General features: G+C 46.2%; 1 protein-coding gene across 1 annotated transcript in view; it reads left to right on the plus strand.

Moving 5' to 3' along the window:
• The first annotated feature begins 1,395 nt into the window (after positions 1-1,395).
• LOC123752495 (uncharacterized PPE family protein PPE12-like) overlaps positions 1,396-17,501 on the plus strand; it is a 31,706-nt gene continuing 15,600 nt past the window's right edge. Inside the window, exon 1 of the mRNA XM_069308948.1 lies at positions 1,396-1,568. Within this exon, the coding sequence (XP_069165049.1) occupies positions 1,396-1,568 (173 nt within the window). The remainder of the gene's footprint in view (positions 1,569-17,501) is intronic.

The raw sequence follows: 17,501 nt of genomic DNA on the forward strand, positions 1-17,501 counted from the left end.
CCCAGCCACAGGACAACATTATGAGACAGGAGAGGACACGACCAGTCTCACACCAGACATCGCCAGACTCTGCACATCTTCCAAAATTCAAGATAATACAGTGTTACGGTATCGTCACCTTCATTGAAGTATGGAGTGGCGATTTCGGCGCCATCTATGGGTCGGCACCTCAGTTTCCCTGATATTGGACGCTACATGGACAACGCCATCTGTTGTTGGTGGTGTGGCAGCGACAAATGGCTCTGGTTTCCTGCCCTAGTTACCAAGAGAGGTCGATGTGGATGACCTCTAGTGGGTGGCATGCCACGATCAGCGACACCTAGGTTGTGCCAGGCTGAGTGTTACCTCATGGTTTCCCCAGTGTCGTGTCCATCTAATTAATGACGTTTTTATGTCCACAGAAGTGATGTGTGGAGGCAGTTGTACTGAGGAAGGGAGTTTACCTTGCGCAGTCCACGAACTCGTAGCCTGGTCTTGCAAGAAGACTAAGTAAGTCGCCATCGAGCTGAGCAGTGTGTTAGCTGCTAATATACGCAGTGTTGGTATAGATCGGCGTACCAGGGATTGGCTTGGGAGAGTTGCGGACGACAGTGAGGTGCCTATTGTGAAGCGCTGCTAGCAAGCTGCTAGATGCTTCTGCCAGGATGTTCACTACCCCTGTATATGGTTGCTTGAGAACCCTGTCAGCGTGCTGCTGAAGTCCTCTGCCAGTGAGTAGCTGGAGAGCGAAGGTGGGACACCTCGTGATATTGTGTCGGTGGACTGGCCCACGTAAAAGGTGAATTCGCCAGTGTTTGTCAGTATGCGTGGACAAAGTACTGGACGGTAGAAACACTGGAGTTGGTGAACACTGCAAACGCATTTGTGTCCTGCATGAAAGTGGCACTCTTGTACATAAGTGTAGTTATAATCTATTTAATCAAATATATATTTTAATGGTGAAGGTGAGTATACTCTTAAAGGGATCTGTGTATTGTTCATCCCCCCTTATTCTTTATTGCACTATACAGCCAATTCTTGAAAGCATACTACCGACTTGGGGTCGGATATTATTAGACAGACCACTTTCCTACAGCATATGGAGTAGTAACGGCAATGGAAAAGGAACAATCAGAGTTCAAACTTTCTATCACAGTCAACCTGAAAGGATAAATAATAATGACACCACAAGACCAACAGACTGCAAGTTACTTAGAAAAAGTAAGAGTCCTGCAAGGAAACCCTGTATGCTTGGAAAAGCTGGACCCTTCAGAAAGACGCACACGAGTCGTGCTTTTGGGATACCCAATCGACTTTCCTCTGGATCCAATACTAGAACACAAGCAAATGCTGAATGCAGAACGATGCCACACAAAGGAAGACAAAGCAGCGACACGTCAGGTTCTGGTGACCGTCATGGGACATGTGCCAGTAACATTGTCTTGGAACTTGGGGAACAAACCGCCAGAGACCATACGTCCCGGAACCCCTGCGCTCCTTCAGGTGTCAGAAATACGGCCGCCATCAATGACGCTGCACCGGACAGGAGAGACGCGGAGTGTGCAGCCTGAAGCATCCAACCAAAGACTGTATAGCCAAGCACAAGGCAAACCAGACCACAACAGCCAAATGTCTGAATTGTGGAGACAAACATCATGCCTGGAGCACAACCTGCTCTGTACAGAAAAAAAATGTAGACAGCTCAAGCCAGAATAAACACACAGACCAGCACTACATACACCAACACCAACGTCTGGAACACTCGTGCACAGCCACAACACACACCCACTTTCACAGAGTTAAATTTCCCGAATCTATCAATTCCAAACCAAATCAGAAAATACACAAAAATGCTGTAGAAATGCAGCAAAGGCAAAACAGCAAAAAACAATCACTTTCGGAATCAACACAACATATATACAGTTTTCCCGAGGTCCAGCTGAAAAACATCGTGAAGATCATGGCAGAGACCATTATCAATTGCCGACAGATAACGCAGAACGCCTCACAACAATAGACTCAAGAAATCACTTGTGTAATACTGGACAAAATTGTGCAGCAGACCACAGTTACACAAGAAATAGACAGTCTGAGACAAGACGGAGCACAAGAGGACAAACAACGCAACATGGACATAAGGATTACCAACAACAGTCGGGTAGTCAAGACACCAGAACATCAACATTCACTAAAGCAACTGCAAGAAGCAGTGACCACTCAAGATCAACAGACTCTTACAACACAAGAGACAGACAACAGCCAATGCACTTTGATATGCAACAACACCAACAAAGAAGTATTGAACAGCAGAGATGCACAGGTTCCAACAACACAAAAGGCTGGCACGAACAATCAATGCAGCCCGATATGCAACATCATCAACAACGAAATACTGGATGGGAGAGATGCACTGATTCCGACTACACAAGAAACGGCCACGAGCAATCAATGCAGTCCGATATGTAGCAATACCAACAGCAAAGCGATGGACCACAGTTATGCACAGATTCCAACAATGCCGGGGATGACCACGAGCAATCAGAAGAGGGTTTTACTAGAACAGGCAACACCAACCGAAAACGTCGTCTGGCCATTACGAATACTACAGTGGAACATTCAAGGTCTTGGAAATAAAAACCACACTCTTCAGGAGGCTGCAATCAGCACGAAAGCAGATATAGCGTTTTGGAAGAAACTCTTTTTTCCCAGTCACGAAGTCCTTCAGATTAGCTGGATATCAGCACTATATTATACCGTATGAACAGGGGAGACAAAGAGGGTTAATGACTCTAGTCAGAAACACCATACCCAGCAAGAAAATAGACCCAGTTTCATGTAGGGGATGGAGTAGAGGCATTAACAGTAACAGTGAATATGGCTAATATTGAGCTCCTCATATACAACGTCTACAAGCCCCCTAGACGTAAACTAGAAGCAGAGGCAGTGCTTGCCTTGGCCACGCAGGAAAATGTGATTATTGCTGTGGATTTTAATGCTCATCATCGAGAGTTAGGTGCGACTGGGCCAGCCAATGCAGATGGGCACCATTTAGCTGCAGCTCTGCGAGATTACACTACTAGACACTGAGAAACCCACTCACATTCAAGGTGGTTCCCTTGATCTTACATTAATCTCAACAGCACTCAAGCATCAGGCGAAGTGGGAAGTAGACCCGGTGATCACCAGTGACCACTATGCTACTGTCACAACACTAAACATAGAACATCCTCCTACACCACCTGCACAACCTAGGTAGAATTTAAAGAAGGCCAACTGGAATATATACCAAGAGGAACTTGAAAAATGGGATGCAACATACACGCCTCCTGAGGATTTGAACATACACGAGAGCAATCTGCAGGAAGGCATTGCAGCTGCTGCAAACAAAGCTGTTCCAATCATTATCACAGGAAACACAAAACGAAAGAACTATTGGTTCTATAGTAATGAAGTTAAAGAACAAAACCACAGAGACAACATCTTCAGAAAATATCTAAAGTGAAATCCCACACCAGATGGAAGAACGCTCTTAAGAGCGGTGATATCTGAAGCACGAAGAGTTTCTAGAGAGATAAAGGAGGCAAGATGGCTTGAGTGGTGTCAAACTCTAAATGAACATAGTAGTCTTGGCAAGATATGGGGTCAGATTAAAACCATATCAGGTCGACCACAGACATATATTCAACCATTGCAGGAGGCTGAGAGACTTGTTCTCCAATTTGCAGAAAGAACAGCTTCATATCAGCTTCCTGCAATGGTCAGAAGGCAGCAACAACAATTAAAACAAGAGATTGACAGCCATTCATGAGAGCATAGCTACAAAAGACGAATGTGACTGTCCCTTCACCAAACAAGAACCAAAAAAGATGGTAAGGACACTGTACCAGGTGCTGATAACATTACATTCACAATGATCGCACATGCAGATCCTGCTGGAGAACAAGGAATATTGGACGTTATCAATGCATCTTGGCAGCAAGGCAAACTGATTACCTCTTGGAAGAAAGCAGACATCATTCCGATTCCTAAGCCGAAAGAACCTGGCAATTACAAACTCATTTTATTAACATCATGCATTAGTAAAACTGCAGAGCGGATGGTCTTAAATAAGCTACTGTGGAAGACTGGAGACCTGCATAAACACATATTTGGCTTCACTAGAGGAGTAGGTGCTGCCAACTGCATAGCAACAGTACTAGGAACAGTTAATTCAGGTCCAGCTAGTGGGGAAATCTGGCTCTAGTTTATATGCTAAAAAAAATGATGCATAATGCTAATATGCTCGAAGGACCGGAATGCAATAATAAATGAGAGAACCAGTGGTTTATGGATCTCTATAATTAAATGTAATTAAATTCTAAAGATTATATTCTTATGCAATAAGAATAGAATCTATAAGGTTAGATAGAATCTAACCTATAAAGTTAGCCTATGTAATGCATGTAATGAATAATAAATTGCATACGTGATGAAAATAATAAATGTATGTACATAAACTGTGCAATATGTAATGGTTAGTTAAATGCATTGTACAAATATTACTGAATATTAATGATTAAATCATGTCTATATAATTAATATGCAAATAAATGGAAATTCTGGACTCTCACTACTGAAAAGGACATGATCTACAAATTAAGACTAATAAATTCTCAGCTGTAACAGAGGAACGTAGGTCGTGTCCAATCTCTACAACATGCTGGAATCAGCCTTGAGATAGTAATCCTTTTAAAATGTGATCATGGGGACAGTCACACGCCTCCTCAGTTGACTTACACCATGCTGAAATAATTAACTTCCATAATTTCCACTCCAAACTAGTATTCACACATTTAAATGCAAGATCTAAAATAAATGGGGAGGTGGAAGCAGCACTTACATGGGTGTTCTAGTTCGCCTACAGTATCACGACAAGGTATCTACGTTAGTGATATATTCCTGAGCTCAAAAATAAAACTAAGTGGTAAAATGCCTTCCGAAACTGGTGTCAGTGATTTGGGTAAGCTGCGCCCTCAATCTGAAGCCCGAAGATGTACGGATGCTTGCAGAATTGGAAGATTTGGTCGGGCCAATTCGGATCACCTTGCTGCCAGTGGATCGAAAATGGCGAGAGTCTTATTCCTCCCCCCTTCTATCTAGGGTTGACGCATGCGCAAAAGCTCCCAGTAGGGGCCCCGAGCATAAATTATATTTATTCATTTAATTCTAAATAGGTCAGGAAGTGATTATGACGAATATTTATGTCATAAATAGATGTGTTATACGGTAATATATTTTCTCGTAAGGCGAGTTGGTTAATTCAGACCGCCCAAATAACGAGAATCATTTAAATGGAGAGGAATTTGTTTTATAATATTATTCACTGGAACAGCTATCAGATGGATAAATGAATTCCAGTAAACTGTAATATACTAAATGAAGTAAACTTATTAATAAATGATTATCCTTAATAAAGGAAAGTAAATAAGTGGATTTGATTTGGGTCTATAGATATGTAGAAAATTATTGCCTGTAGCAGGCTTGGTAGCACGACGCACCATAAAATACTAGGAAAGATTTGGCAGAATTACATCGCAAGAGGATATGAATTGATATTAGTAAACTACTGGATAGTAATTTTAGTAAATTATAATTATTAGTTCAAAGATGATTTATCAGAGTACTAAATGAGAAATAAGTGTTGGATATTTCCAACACAGCTATAGTGATCTTCCTTGATCTAGAAAAAGCATTCGAACTTGCAAGCCCGCAAGCAATTTTACACACCTTAGTTAAAAATGGTGTAAAATGAAATAGGCTAGCATGAATTCAAGAATACCTTAGTCACAGGTATGCCAGAGTGAAGTTGCAAGGACTAGTGTCGGACTACCACTTGCATGAGAATGGGACTCCACAAGGAGGAGTCCTCAGTCCTAGTCATTTTAACATCCTTATGGAAAACTTCGTTACTATGACATTTGCAGATAGGGTTACATTGCTAAGCTATGCTGATGATTTAGCATTAGTAGCCACAGGTTCTTCACTTTTAAAAAAACCCACAAGGGGCATTAGATAAAGTAACAGCTGAATACAGCCTTTTAGGGCTAAAAATATCTGCACAGAAGTCTAAGGCAATGAGACTAGGCGGCAACACTCCAGACAAACACCAACACATTCAAGACATTAACCTTCAGTGGGTTACACAATATCAATATCTCGGAGTGTGGATAGATTCTAAAATGACATTCAACAAGCAAATTCAATATCTGAAGGAGAAAGCAAAATCACAACTGAATATAATGAGAGCAATCACAGGGCCTCGTCTAGGAGCGAGACACAAAGTGTTAAGAATGTTTTACATACACGCCGTTCGTTCCCTAGTTGATTATGCAGCACCTGCCTTACTCACTCTTACTCCTGGCCAGTGGGCAAACGTTGAGGTTATTCAAAATAATGCAATGCGAGTCATAACAGGGGCTCCCAGATGGACTAAAATACTGAACCTAAGACTAGAAACCAAGTTAACGTCAATTGAAATAAGGGTAAGAGGGATTGCTGCGTGCATGCTGACCAAGATATTGACTAGACCTAGAATCAGTTCACTTAAAGATATAATCACTGGAGCACAAACTCGGGACAGAAGAGCCTCCAATAGCAACAGGTGGACCCATTGTGCAATAAACACCATCAATACATTTGATATAACAAATACGGTCATTGAGAAGGGTGTCGATGAAATACATGCAGACTTTGTTATGCAAGCCCCTTGGGAATCGCTGCCAGCAGACTTTAAGAATATGGTTCTTGAGGGAAAAAAGAACCAGACAAATCCTCATCTGCTACATAATATTGCACAGATGCAAATAGAAGCAAACTTGGCATCTGACAGCCACACATACTTCACAGATGGATCAGTAGACCAGCAGGGACAAGAAACCGGAGCTGCAGTTAAAGCAGGAAACTCTGTAAATAGTTAAGAGACTCTCAAACGGGTGTTCAACTTTACAACAGAGATGCTAGCCATTCAAAAGGCTTTGGAACATGATTTTGCTGAACACCGACAACATGTTATCATATATACAGATTCGAGAACTGCCATTGAAACCTTGCAACAAGAACACATGCATGACAACATCCATCTGATAACAAATGTCATATCATTAATGCAAACACTCAAACATCAAGGCCGTCAGGTACTTATCAACTGGGTGCCAAGTCATGTGGGAATAATAGGAAATGACATTGCAGACAAAGTTGCAAAACTTGCAACTAAGCGAATAAATGTAGACATTTACATACCACAGAGTCTATCACAGATTAAGAAAGTAATTAGAAACAGAGCAATGCAAAAGATGTACAGTGACCACAACACAGCAGTTGCAATATCAGAATCTGCGAGTTGGTACAAAAATTCAACCAACTACTACCACTTAGTTTGATGAACGGGAGCAGTGGAACAAAGGAAGTACACTTACATCGCATCAGACTTGGATACCCATGTGCATGGGAAATAGACTTACAGGTTCCGGAAGATGAGAGGAAATGTCAGCACTGTGGAGAAATGCCCGACAGACCATTGGAACATTATCTAACACAGTTCACAGTTACAAAACCAATTCAGATTCAACAGAGCAGAAGTTGTTAAACATATGGGATAAAATCTTACTGAAGCGACCATACGAGTCATAAATACTCATACTCCGCCTAAGTAAAACAGAAACAAGCAACACTTAGTGGGCCAGCCAGAGGCTTAGGAATTTTGCAGGCCTGCACAGGAATTTCCCTGCAAAAAAAGTACTATCCAGCACAAGCCAGCACTATCCAGCACTAGCCAGCACTATCCAGCACTAGCCAGCACTATCCAGCACTATCCAGCACTATCCAGCACTAGCCTAATAGCAGTCAACAAAGAGCAACAATGCACCAGGAACCTCACGCCAATTGGTCTAGAATCTCAGATAATTTACTTTTCACTCAGACCAGTATTGAACGCTGTGGAGGACCCTCAGTGTAGTACGCTCTGTGTTGGACGCTCAGTGTCGTACGCTCAGTGTTGGACTCTCAGTGTTGTACACTCAGTGTTGGACGCTCAGTGCTGGGTGCTCTGTTGTACGCTCAGTGTTGGACGCAGAGTGTTGTACGCTCAGTGTTGGACGCTCAGTGTTGGGTGCTCTGTTGTACGCTCAGTGTTGGACGCAGAGTGTTGGATGCTCAGTGTTGAACGCTCAGTGTTGGACGCTCAGTGTTGGACGCTCAGTGTTGGGCGCTCAGTGTTGGACCCTCAGTGTTGAACGCTCAGTGTTGGACGCTCAGTGTTGGACCCTCAGTGTTGAACGCTCAGTGTTGGGCGCTCAGTGTTGGACCCTCAGTGTTGAACGCTCAGTGTTGGATGCTTTTATATTGTGGGTTGGTGTGTTGTTGATCCTTCTTTCTGGACAACCCAACCCACAACTCGGTAGAGTGCTTATACTTTACCAGGAGATCACCCTGGGCGCTTCTGGCTCTCGGAGAGGGGCTCAACGTCACACGTTTAGGGGATGCGGCTCCAATACTTAGCCTCGTTGTCACGTGCACACACCCACTCGAGCCGCTGTGACTCCCCACTCTCTCCTTAGGTGATATGATCTCCTCAATCCCCTTTGACTTATTAGTTTTCCGTCCTACCCTGTCCACAGCAGAGATTCTTGGTTCTTTCTCTCTCTCTCTCTCTCTCTCTCTCCTTCTTTACTACATCTTGGGAAGCCTCACTAGGACAAGGGCAAACACCAGCAAATTTGAATACATTTACTGGACAAAGCACATACACAATACATACACACATATAATAATAATAATAATAATAATAATAATGAATCCTACACTCTACACTATTTCAGTCAGGTTGCACTCCAACACCATCAGAACTCTATCATCAGCTTATCAAGTGGTATCCTATCTTCTGATTCACCACCTAATATTACCAACCTCCTCAAGTAATCAAGTCTTATAATACAATGTTGCACTATCACCAAGAGAATATATATCTATAAACATGTACAAGGAAAATCAGCGCATGATTGCGATAACATATATATATATCAGTATAAATGTTCCTTGATACACAACAATGATCAGTCGATCACCCTATCAGTCCTAGAACACATACAACTGTAGGTAATCCAGCCTACGACTGTAACTCTATACATCAGTATAAACACTCCTCGGCACAAGAATGGCAAACAATCATTCACCTTTCACTGCGTCTTGCACGCTAATGACAACCACACACTCTATCACCTCCCTACAAGTAATCAAACAGAACTTCCCTTCCACATCTGGAAGTTCACTACCCTGATCTCTTCAGGTTCTTCCGGGTTTAACTACCAGGATCCTCTGCAGCTCCTCCAGGCTGCTACACCATGAAGTTTTCCTTGAGCAACTATGGTGCTTCGCTACTTCTACTAGGGTCCTCCACAGCTCTCCTGGCTGCTACACCATGAAGTTTCCTCGAGCAACTATGGTGCTTCACCACCTCTACAGAAGCACGTGACACTCCTCTTCACTGCCTCTCCTCACAGCTCGAGGTCCTCTCCTCCACTACCTTGGAGTCTCATCAACTACTCCCTCTGTGCTGGCTTCGAAGTTCTCAGCAACTTCCTCCCCAAAGACAAACCTGCAACCCATTGACACTCCAATAAAAATGTTTCCCCTTAAACACATGAACAAATATAACCACACAATATGTTTGCCTCCAACATCTATCTGCTCTCTACATACTGTGAGAGTGGACTCCCCTGTTTTGGGCTGGTCCATGCTCCGCCTTGCCAAGCGGTCCTCACTCACTCTGGGAGGGTCCTCCACTGTCAGGAGCTGGGCTCCCTCAGTCACCTGCCAGCGCTCAGAGGAAACGGACGTCGCTCCGTCCTCCAGGACGTTCCTCCCTCTCCACTCTCCTATTTTAGGCCTTCTGCCATATCAAAACATGTCTAACCTATCAATAAACATTGCTACTGTCGCTGGGCACACGACCAACTACAAGTAATCACAATAAACTGGCTTATATCGTGCTTACCACAGATTGCCTAGTCGAGGGCGCTCTCCTCACTGACGGAGTCTGGTCAGGGCATTCCCACGGCCCACGATAATGTCTCTGGGCGGCTTAATAAACACTCCTCACTGTCCAGGACTTGAGACCACAACGTTCCCAGCTCGATTCCACAGCTGGAACGTCTGCACACTTTTCCTCTCCTGGAGATATATCACTAGGGGTTCCTTTCTGACGGGAGCTCAAACAGAGCACGGCTTCCCCTTGCGATGTCTGGCACTCAAGTGAGGTCAAAGCCCTCCAGAAGCGAGCCTCACGCCTCCAGCAAATTATCCACACATCTCTTAACCAGTCATTTATCTATGTTCTTATTCACTGCCCATAATCTCAAATTGTTTATTAAATCCACCCAACTATTTTACATCTGTGTTATCACCTCTACATTCTCAAAGGGGAGTTTTTCGGCTACCAGGGATCATAACAATGCTCAGTGTTGTACGCTCAGTGTTGGACACTCAGTGTTGGACCCTCAGTGTTGTAAGTTCTGTACTCACCTATTTGTGCTTGCGTGGGTTGAGCCAAAGCTCAACCCACGCAAGAGCTTTGGCTCTGTGTTGGACCCCTCAGTGTTGTACACTCAGTGTTGGACCCTCAGTGTTGTAAGTTCTGTACTCACCTATTTGTGCTTGCGTGGGTTGAGCCAAAGCTCAACCCCTGCAAGAGCTTTGGTTGAGCTTTGGCTTTGGCTCTGTGTTGGACCCTCAGTGTTGTACACTCATTGTTGGACCCTCAGTGTTGTACGCTCAGTGTTGGACCCTCAGTGTTGTACGCTCAGTGTTGGACCCTCAGTGTTGTATGCTCAGTGTTGGACCCTCAGTGTTGTACGCTCAGTGTTGGACCCTCAGTGTTGTACGCTCTGTGTTGTATGCTCTGTGTTGGACCCTCAGAGTTGGACCCTCAGTGTTGTACGCTCTGTGTTGGACCCTCAGTGTTGGACCCTCAGTGTTGTACGCTCAGTGTTGTACCCTCAGTGTTGTACGCTCTGTGTTGTACGCTCAGTGTTGGACCCTCAATGTTGTATGCTCAGTGTTGGATCCTCAGTGTTGTACGCTCAGTGTTGGACCCTCAGTGTTGTACGCTCTGTGTTGTATGCTCTGTGTTGGACCCTCAGTGTTGGACCCTCAGTGTTGTACGCTCTGTGTTGGATGCTCAGTGTTGGACCCTCAGTGTTGTATGCTCTGTGTTGTACGCTCAGTGTTGGACCCTCAGTGTTGTACGCTCTGTGTTGGACGCTCAGTGTTGGACCCTCAGTGTTGTACGCTCTGTGTTGTGCGCTCTGTGTTGTACGCTCTGTGTTGGACGCTCAGTGTTGGACCCTCAGTGTTGTACGCTCTGTGTTGGACGCTCAGTGTTGGACGCTCAGTGTTGGACCCTCAGTGTTGTACGCTCTGTGTTGGACGCTCAGTGTTGGACCCTCAGTGTTGTACGCTCAGTGTTGGACCCTCAGTGTTGTACGCTCTGTGTTGGACCCTCAGTGTTGTACGCTCAGTGTTGGACCCTCAGTGTTGTACGCTCTGTGTTGGACGCTCAGTGTTGTACGCTCAGTGTTGTACGCTCTGTGTTGGACCCTCAGTGTTGGACCCTCAGTGTTGTACGCTCTGTGTTGGACGCTCAGTGTTGGACCCTCAGTGTTGTACGCTCTGTGTTGGACGCTCAGTGTTGGACCCTCAGTGTTGTACGCTCTGTGTTGGACCCTCAGTGTTGGACCCTCAGTGTTGTACACTCAGTGTTGGACCCTCAGTGTTGGACGCTCAGTGTTGGACCCTCAGTGTTGTACGCTCTGTGTTGGACCCTCAGTGTTGTACGCTCAGTGTTGGACCCTCAGTGTTGTACGCTCTGTGTTGGACCCTCAGTGTTGTACGCTCTGTGTTGGACCCTCAGTGTTGTATGGTCAGTGTTGGACCCTCAGTGTTGTACGCTCTGTGTTGGACCCTCAGTGTTGTACGCTCAGTGTTGAACCCTCAGTGTTGTACGCTCTGTGTTGGACCCTCAGTGTTGGACCCTCAGTGTTGTACGCTCAGTGTTGGACCCTCAGTGTTGTACGCTCTGTGTTGGACGCTCAGTGTTGGACCCTCAGTGTTGTACGCTCAGTGTTGGACCCTCAGTGTTGTACGCTCAGTGTTGGACCCTCAGTGTTGTACGTTCTGTGTTGGACCCTCAGTGTTGTACGCTCTGTGTTGGACGCTCAGTGTTGGACCCTCAGTGTTGTACGCTCAGTGTTGGACCCTCAGTGTTGTACGCTCAGTGTTGGACCCTCAGTGTTGTACGTTCTGTGTTGGACCCTCAGTGTTGTACGCTGTGTTGGACGCTCAGTGTTGGACCCTCAGTGTTGTACGCTCTGTGTTGGACGCTCAGTGTTGGACCCTCAGTGTTGTACGCTCTGTGTTGGACCCTCAGTGTTGGACCCTCAGTGTTGTACACTCAGTGTTGGACCCTCAGTGTTGGACGCTGTGTTGGACGCTCAGTGTTGGACCCTCAGTGTTGTACGCTCTGTGTTGGACGCTCAGTGTTGGACCCTCAGTGTTGTACGCTCTGTGTTGGACCCTCAGTGTTGGACCCTCAGTGTTGTACGCTCAGTGTTGGACCCTCAGTGTTGTACGCTGTGTTGGACGCTCAGTGTTGGACCCTCAGTGTTGTACGCACAGTGTTGTACGCTCTGTGTTGGACCCTCAGTGTTGGACGCTCAGTGTTGTACACTCAGTGTTGGACCCTCAGTGTTGGACGCTGTGTTGGACGCTCAGTGTTGGACCCTCAGTGTTGTACGCTCTGTGTTGGACGCTCAGTGTTGGACCCTCAGTGTTGTACGCTCTGTGTTGGACCCTCAGTGTTGGACCCTCAGTGTTGTACGCTCAGTGTTGGACCCTCAGTGTCGTACGCTCTGTGTTGGACCCTCAGTGTTGTACGCTCAGTGTTGGACCCTCAGTGTTGTACGCTCTGTGTTGGACCCTCAGTGTTGTACGCTCTGTGTTGGACCCTCAGTGTTGTATGCTCAGTGTTGGACCCTCAGTGTTGTACGCTCTGTGTTGGACCCTCAGTGTTGTACGCTCAGTGTTGGACCCTCAGTGTTGTACGCTCTGTGTTGGACCCTCAGTGTTGGACCCTCAGTGTTGTACGCTCAGTGTTGGACCCTCAGTGTTGTACGCTCTGTGTTGGACCCTCAGTGTTGTACGCTCAGTGTTGTACGCTCTGTGTTGGACCCTCAGTGTTGTACGCTCAGTGTTGGACCCTCAGTGTTGTACGCTCTGTGTTGGACCCTCAGTGTTGTACGTTCTGTGTTGGACCCTCAGTGTTGTACGCTCTGTGTTGGACGCTCAGTGTTGGACCCTCAGTGTTGTACGCTCAGTGTTGGACCCTCAGTGTTGTACGCTCAGTGTTGGACCCTCAGTGTTGTACGTTCTGTGTTGGACCCTCAGTGTTGTACGCTGTGTTGGACGCTCAGTGTTGGACCCTCAGTGTTGTACGCTCAGTGTTGGACCCTCAGTGTTGGACCCTCAGTGTTGTACACTCAGTGGTGGACCCTCAGTGTTGGACGCTCAGTGTTGGACCCTCAGTGTTGTACGCTCTGTGTTGGACGCTCAGTGTTGGACCCTCAGTGTTGTACGCTCTGTGTTGGACCCTCAGTGTTGGACCCTCAGTGTTGTACACTCAGTGTTGGACCCTCAGTGTTGGACGCTCAGTGTTGGACCCTCAGTGTTGTACGCTCTGTGTTGGACCCTCAGTGTTGTACGCTCAGTGTTGGACCCTCAGTGTTGTACGCTCAGTGTTGGACCCTCAGTGTTGTACGCTCTGTGTTGTACGCTCTGTGTTGGACCCTCAGTGTTGTACGCTCAGTGTTGGACCCTCAGTGTTGTACGCTCTGTGTTGGACCCTCAGTGTTGTACGCTCTGTGTTGGACCCTCAGCGTTGTATGCTCAGTGTTGGACCCTCAGTGTTGTACGCTCTGTGTTGGACCCTCAGTGTTGTACGCTCAGTGTTGGACCCTCAGTGTTGTACGCTCTGTGTTGGACCCTCAGTGTTGGACCCTCAGTGTTGTACGCTCAGTGTTGGACCCTCAGTGTTGTACGCTGTGTTGGACGCTCAGTGTTGGACCCTCAGTGTTGTACGCTCAGTGTTGTACGCTCTGTGTTGGACCCTCAGTGTTGGACGCTCAGTGTTGTACACTCAGTGTTGGACCCTCAGTGTTGGACCCTCAGTGTTGTATGCTCAGTGTTGGACCCTCAGTGTTGTACGCTCAGTGTTGGACCCTCAGTGTTGTACGCTCAGTGTTGGACCCTCAGTGTTGTACGCTCAGTGTTGGACCCTCAGTGTTGTACGCTCAGTGTTGGACCCTCAGTGTTGTACGTTCTGTGTTGGACCCTCAGTGTTGTACGTTCTGTGTTGTACGCTCAGTGTTGTACGCTCAGTGTTGGACCCTCAGTGTTGTACGCTCAGTACTCACCTAATTGTGCTTGCGGGGGTTGAGCTCTGGCTCTTTGGTCCCGCCTCTCAACCGTCAATCAACTGGTGTACAGATTCCTGAGCCTATTGGGCTCTATCATATCTACATTTGAAACTGTGAATGGAGTCAGCCTCCACCACATCACTTCCTAATGCATTCCATTTGCTAACTACTCTGACACTGAAAAAGTTCTTTCTAACGTCTCTGTGGCTCATTTGGGTACTCAGCTTCCACCTGTGTCCCCTTGTTCGCGTCCCACCAGTGTTGAAAAGTTCGTCCTTGTTTACCCGGTCGATTCCCCTGAGGATTTTGTAGGTTGTGATCATGTCCCCCCTTACTCTTCTGTCTTCCAGTGTCGTGAGGTGCATTTCCCGCAGCCTTTCCTCATAACTCATGCCTCTTAGTTCTGGGACTAGTCTAGTAGCATACCTTTGGACTTTTTCCAGCTTCGTCTTGTGCTTGACAAGGTACGGGCTCCATGCTGGGGCCGCATACTCCAGGATTGGTCTTACATATGTGGTGTACAAGATTCTGAATGATTCCTTACACAGGTTCCTGAACGCCGTTCTGATGTTAGCCAGCCTCGCATATGCCGCAGACGTTATTCTTTTTATGTGGGCTTCAGGAGACAGGTTTGGTGTGATATCAACTCCTAGATCTTTCTCTCTGTCTGTTTCATTAAGTACTTCATCTCCTATTCTGTATCCTGTGCCTGGCCTCCTGTTTCCACTGCCTAGTTTCATTACTTTGCATTTACTCGGGTTGAACTTCAACAGCCATTTGTTGGACCATTCACTCAGTCTATCCAGGTCATCTTGTAGCCTCCTACTATCATCCTCTGTTTCAATCCTCCTCATAATTTTTGCATCGTCGGCAAACATTGAGAGGAACGAATCTATACCCTCTGGGAGATCATTTACATATACCAGAAACAGTATAGGTCCAAGGACTGACCCCTGCGGGACTCCACTTGTGACGTCTCGCCAATCTGAGACCTCACCCCTCACACAGACTCGTTGTCTCCTGTTGCTTAGGTATTCCTCTATCCACCGGAGTACCTTCCCTCTCACTCCAGCCTGCATCTCCAACTTTCGCACTAGCCTCTTGTGTGGCACTGTATCAAAGGCTTTCTGACAATCCAAAAATATGCAGTCTGCCCACCCTTCTCTTTCTTGCCTTATTTTTGTTGCCTGGTCGTAGAATTCAAGTAACCCTGTGAGGCAGGACCTGCCATCCCTGAACCCATGTTGATGCTGTGTTACAAAGTTCCTTCGCTCCAGATGCTCCACTAGTTTTTTTCGCACAATCTTCTCCATCAGCTTGCATGGTATGCAGGTTAGGGACACTGGCCTGTAGTTCAGTGCCTCCTGTCTATCCCCTTTCTTGTATATCGGGACTACGTTAGCTGCTTTCCAAGTATCTGGCAGTTCCCCTGTTGCCAGTGATTTGTTATACACTATGGAGAGTGGTAGGCTTAGTTCTCTTGCTCCTTCCTTTAGAACCCAAGGGGAGATTCCATCTGGGCCTATAGCCTTCGTCACGTCCAACTCTAGTAAACACTTCCTTACTTCCCCACTGGTAATCTCAAACTCTTCCAGTGGTTCCTGGTTAGCTATTCCCTCACTTACCTCTGGAATTTCTCCTTGTTCTAAGGTGAAGACCTCCTGGAATTTCTTATTCAATTCCTCACACACTTCCTTGTCATTTGTAGTGAATCCTTCCGCCCCTATCCTTAATCTCATAACCTGTTCCTTTACTGTTGTTTTTCTCCTAATGTGGCTATGCAACAATTTAGGCTGAGTCTTTGCCTTGCTTGCGATGTCATTTTCGTATTGTCTTTCTGCCTCTCTTCTCATCCTGACATATTCATTCCTGGCATTCTGGTATCTTTCTCTGCTCTCCAGTGTCCTGTTATTCCTATAGTTTCTCCATGCCCTTTTACTTTGCTGCTTAGCTAGCCTACATCTTTGATTAAACCATGGGTTTCTCATCTTCATTTCTCTGTTTTCCTTTTGGACTGGGACAAACTTGTTTGCTGCGTCCTTGCACTTCTGCGTGATGTAATCCATCATATCTTGGGCCGTCTTTCCCCTGAGCTCTGTTTCCCATGCTATATCTGTTAGGAATTTTCTTATCCCCTCATAGTTTCCCTTTCGGTATGCTAACCTTTTGGTTTCGGTATCCCTCCTCGAGTTCAATAACCCTTCTTCAATCAAGTACTCAAACACCAGTACACTGTGGTCGCTCATTCCTACTGGGTCCTCAAAACCGATTTCTCTTATGTCGGAGTCGTTCAGAGTGAAGACTAGGTCGAGTCTCGCTGGTTCGTCATTGCCTCTCATCCTTGTGGGTTCTCCGACATGCTGCGTTAAAAAGTTGCTTGTCACCACCTCCAATAGTTTGGCTCTCCACGTATCCTCGCCTCCATGCGGTTCCTTGTTCTCCCAGTCAATCTTTCCGTGATTGAAGTCGCCCATGATGAGCAGGTGGGATCTATTTCTACAGGCAGCAGAGGCTGCCCTCTCAATTATAGTGTTAACTGCCTTGTTGTTGTTTTCATACTCTTGACTGGGTCTCCTGTCATTTGGTGGAGGGTTGTATATTACTGCTACTACTATTCTTGGTCCTCCCATTGTTATGGTGCCTGCTATGTAGTCTCTGAACTCCTCACAGCCCGGGATGGCCATCTCCTTAAAACTCCATTCCCTTCTCATGAGTAGGGCCACTCCGCCTCCTCCTCTACCTTCCCTCTCTTTCCTTATTACTGTATACTCCTGGGGAAACACGGCATTCGTTATGATTCCAGAGAGTTTTGTTTCAGTGAGTCCGATTACATCTGGGTTAACTTCTTGTGCTCTTTCCCTTAGTTCACTTGTCTTGCTTGTGATCCCATCTATGTTCGAGTACATCACCCTGAAACTGACTCTCTTCTGCTTCTTTTCTGGGGGGGACCTTTGGGATCTGGGGTGAGTGGGAGCTGGGGGGACCTGGCATGGGGGGATTGGTGGAGGAGGGAGGGCT

Source organism: Procambarus clarkii, chromosome 63 (genome assembly GCF_040958095.1).
Source record: "Procambarus clarkii isolate CNS0578487 chromosome 63, FALCON_Pclarkii_2.0, whole genome shotgun sequence".
Classification (NCBI taxonomy): Eukaryota; Metazoa; Arthropoda; class Malacostraca; order Decapoda; family Cambaridae; genus Procambarus; species Procambarus clarkii.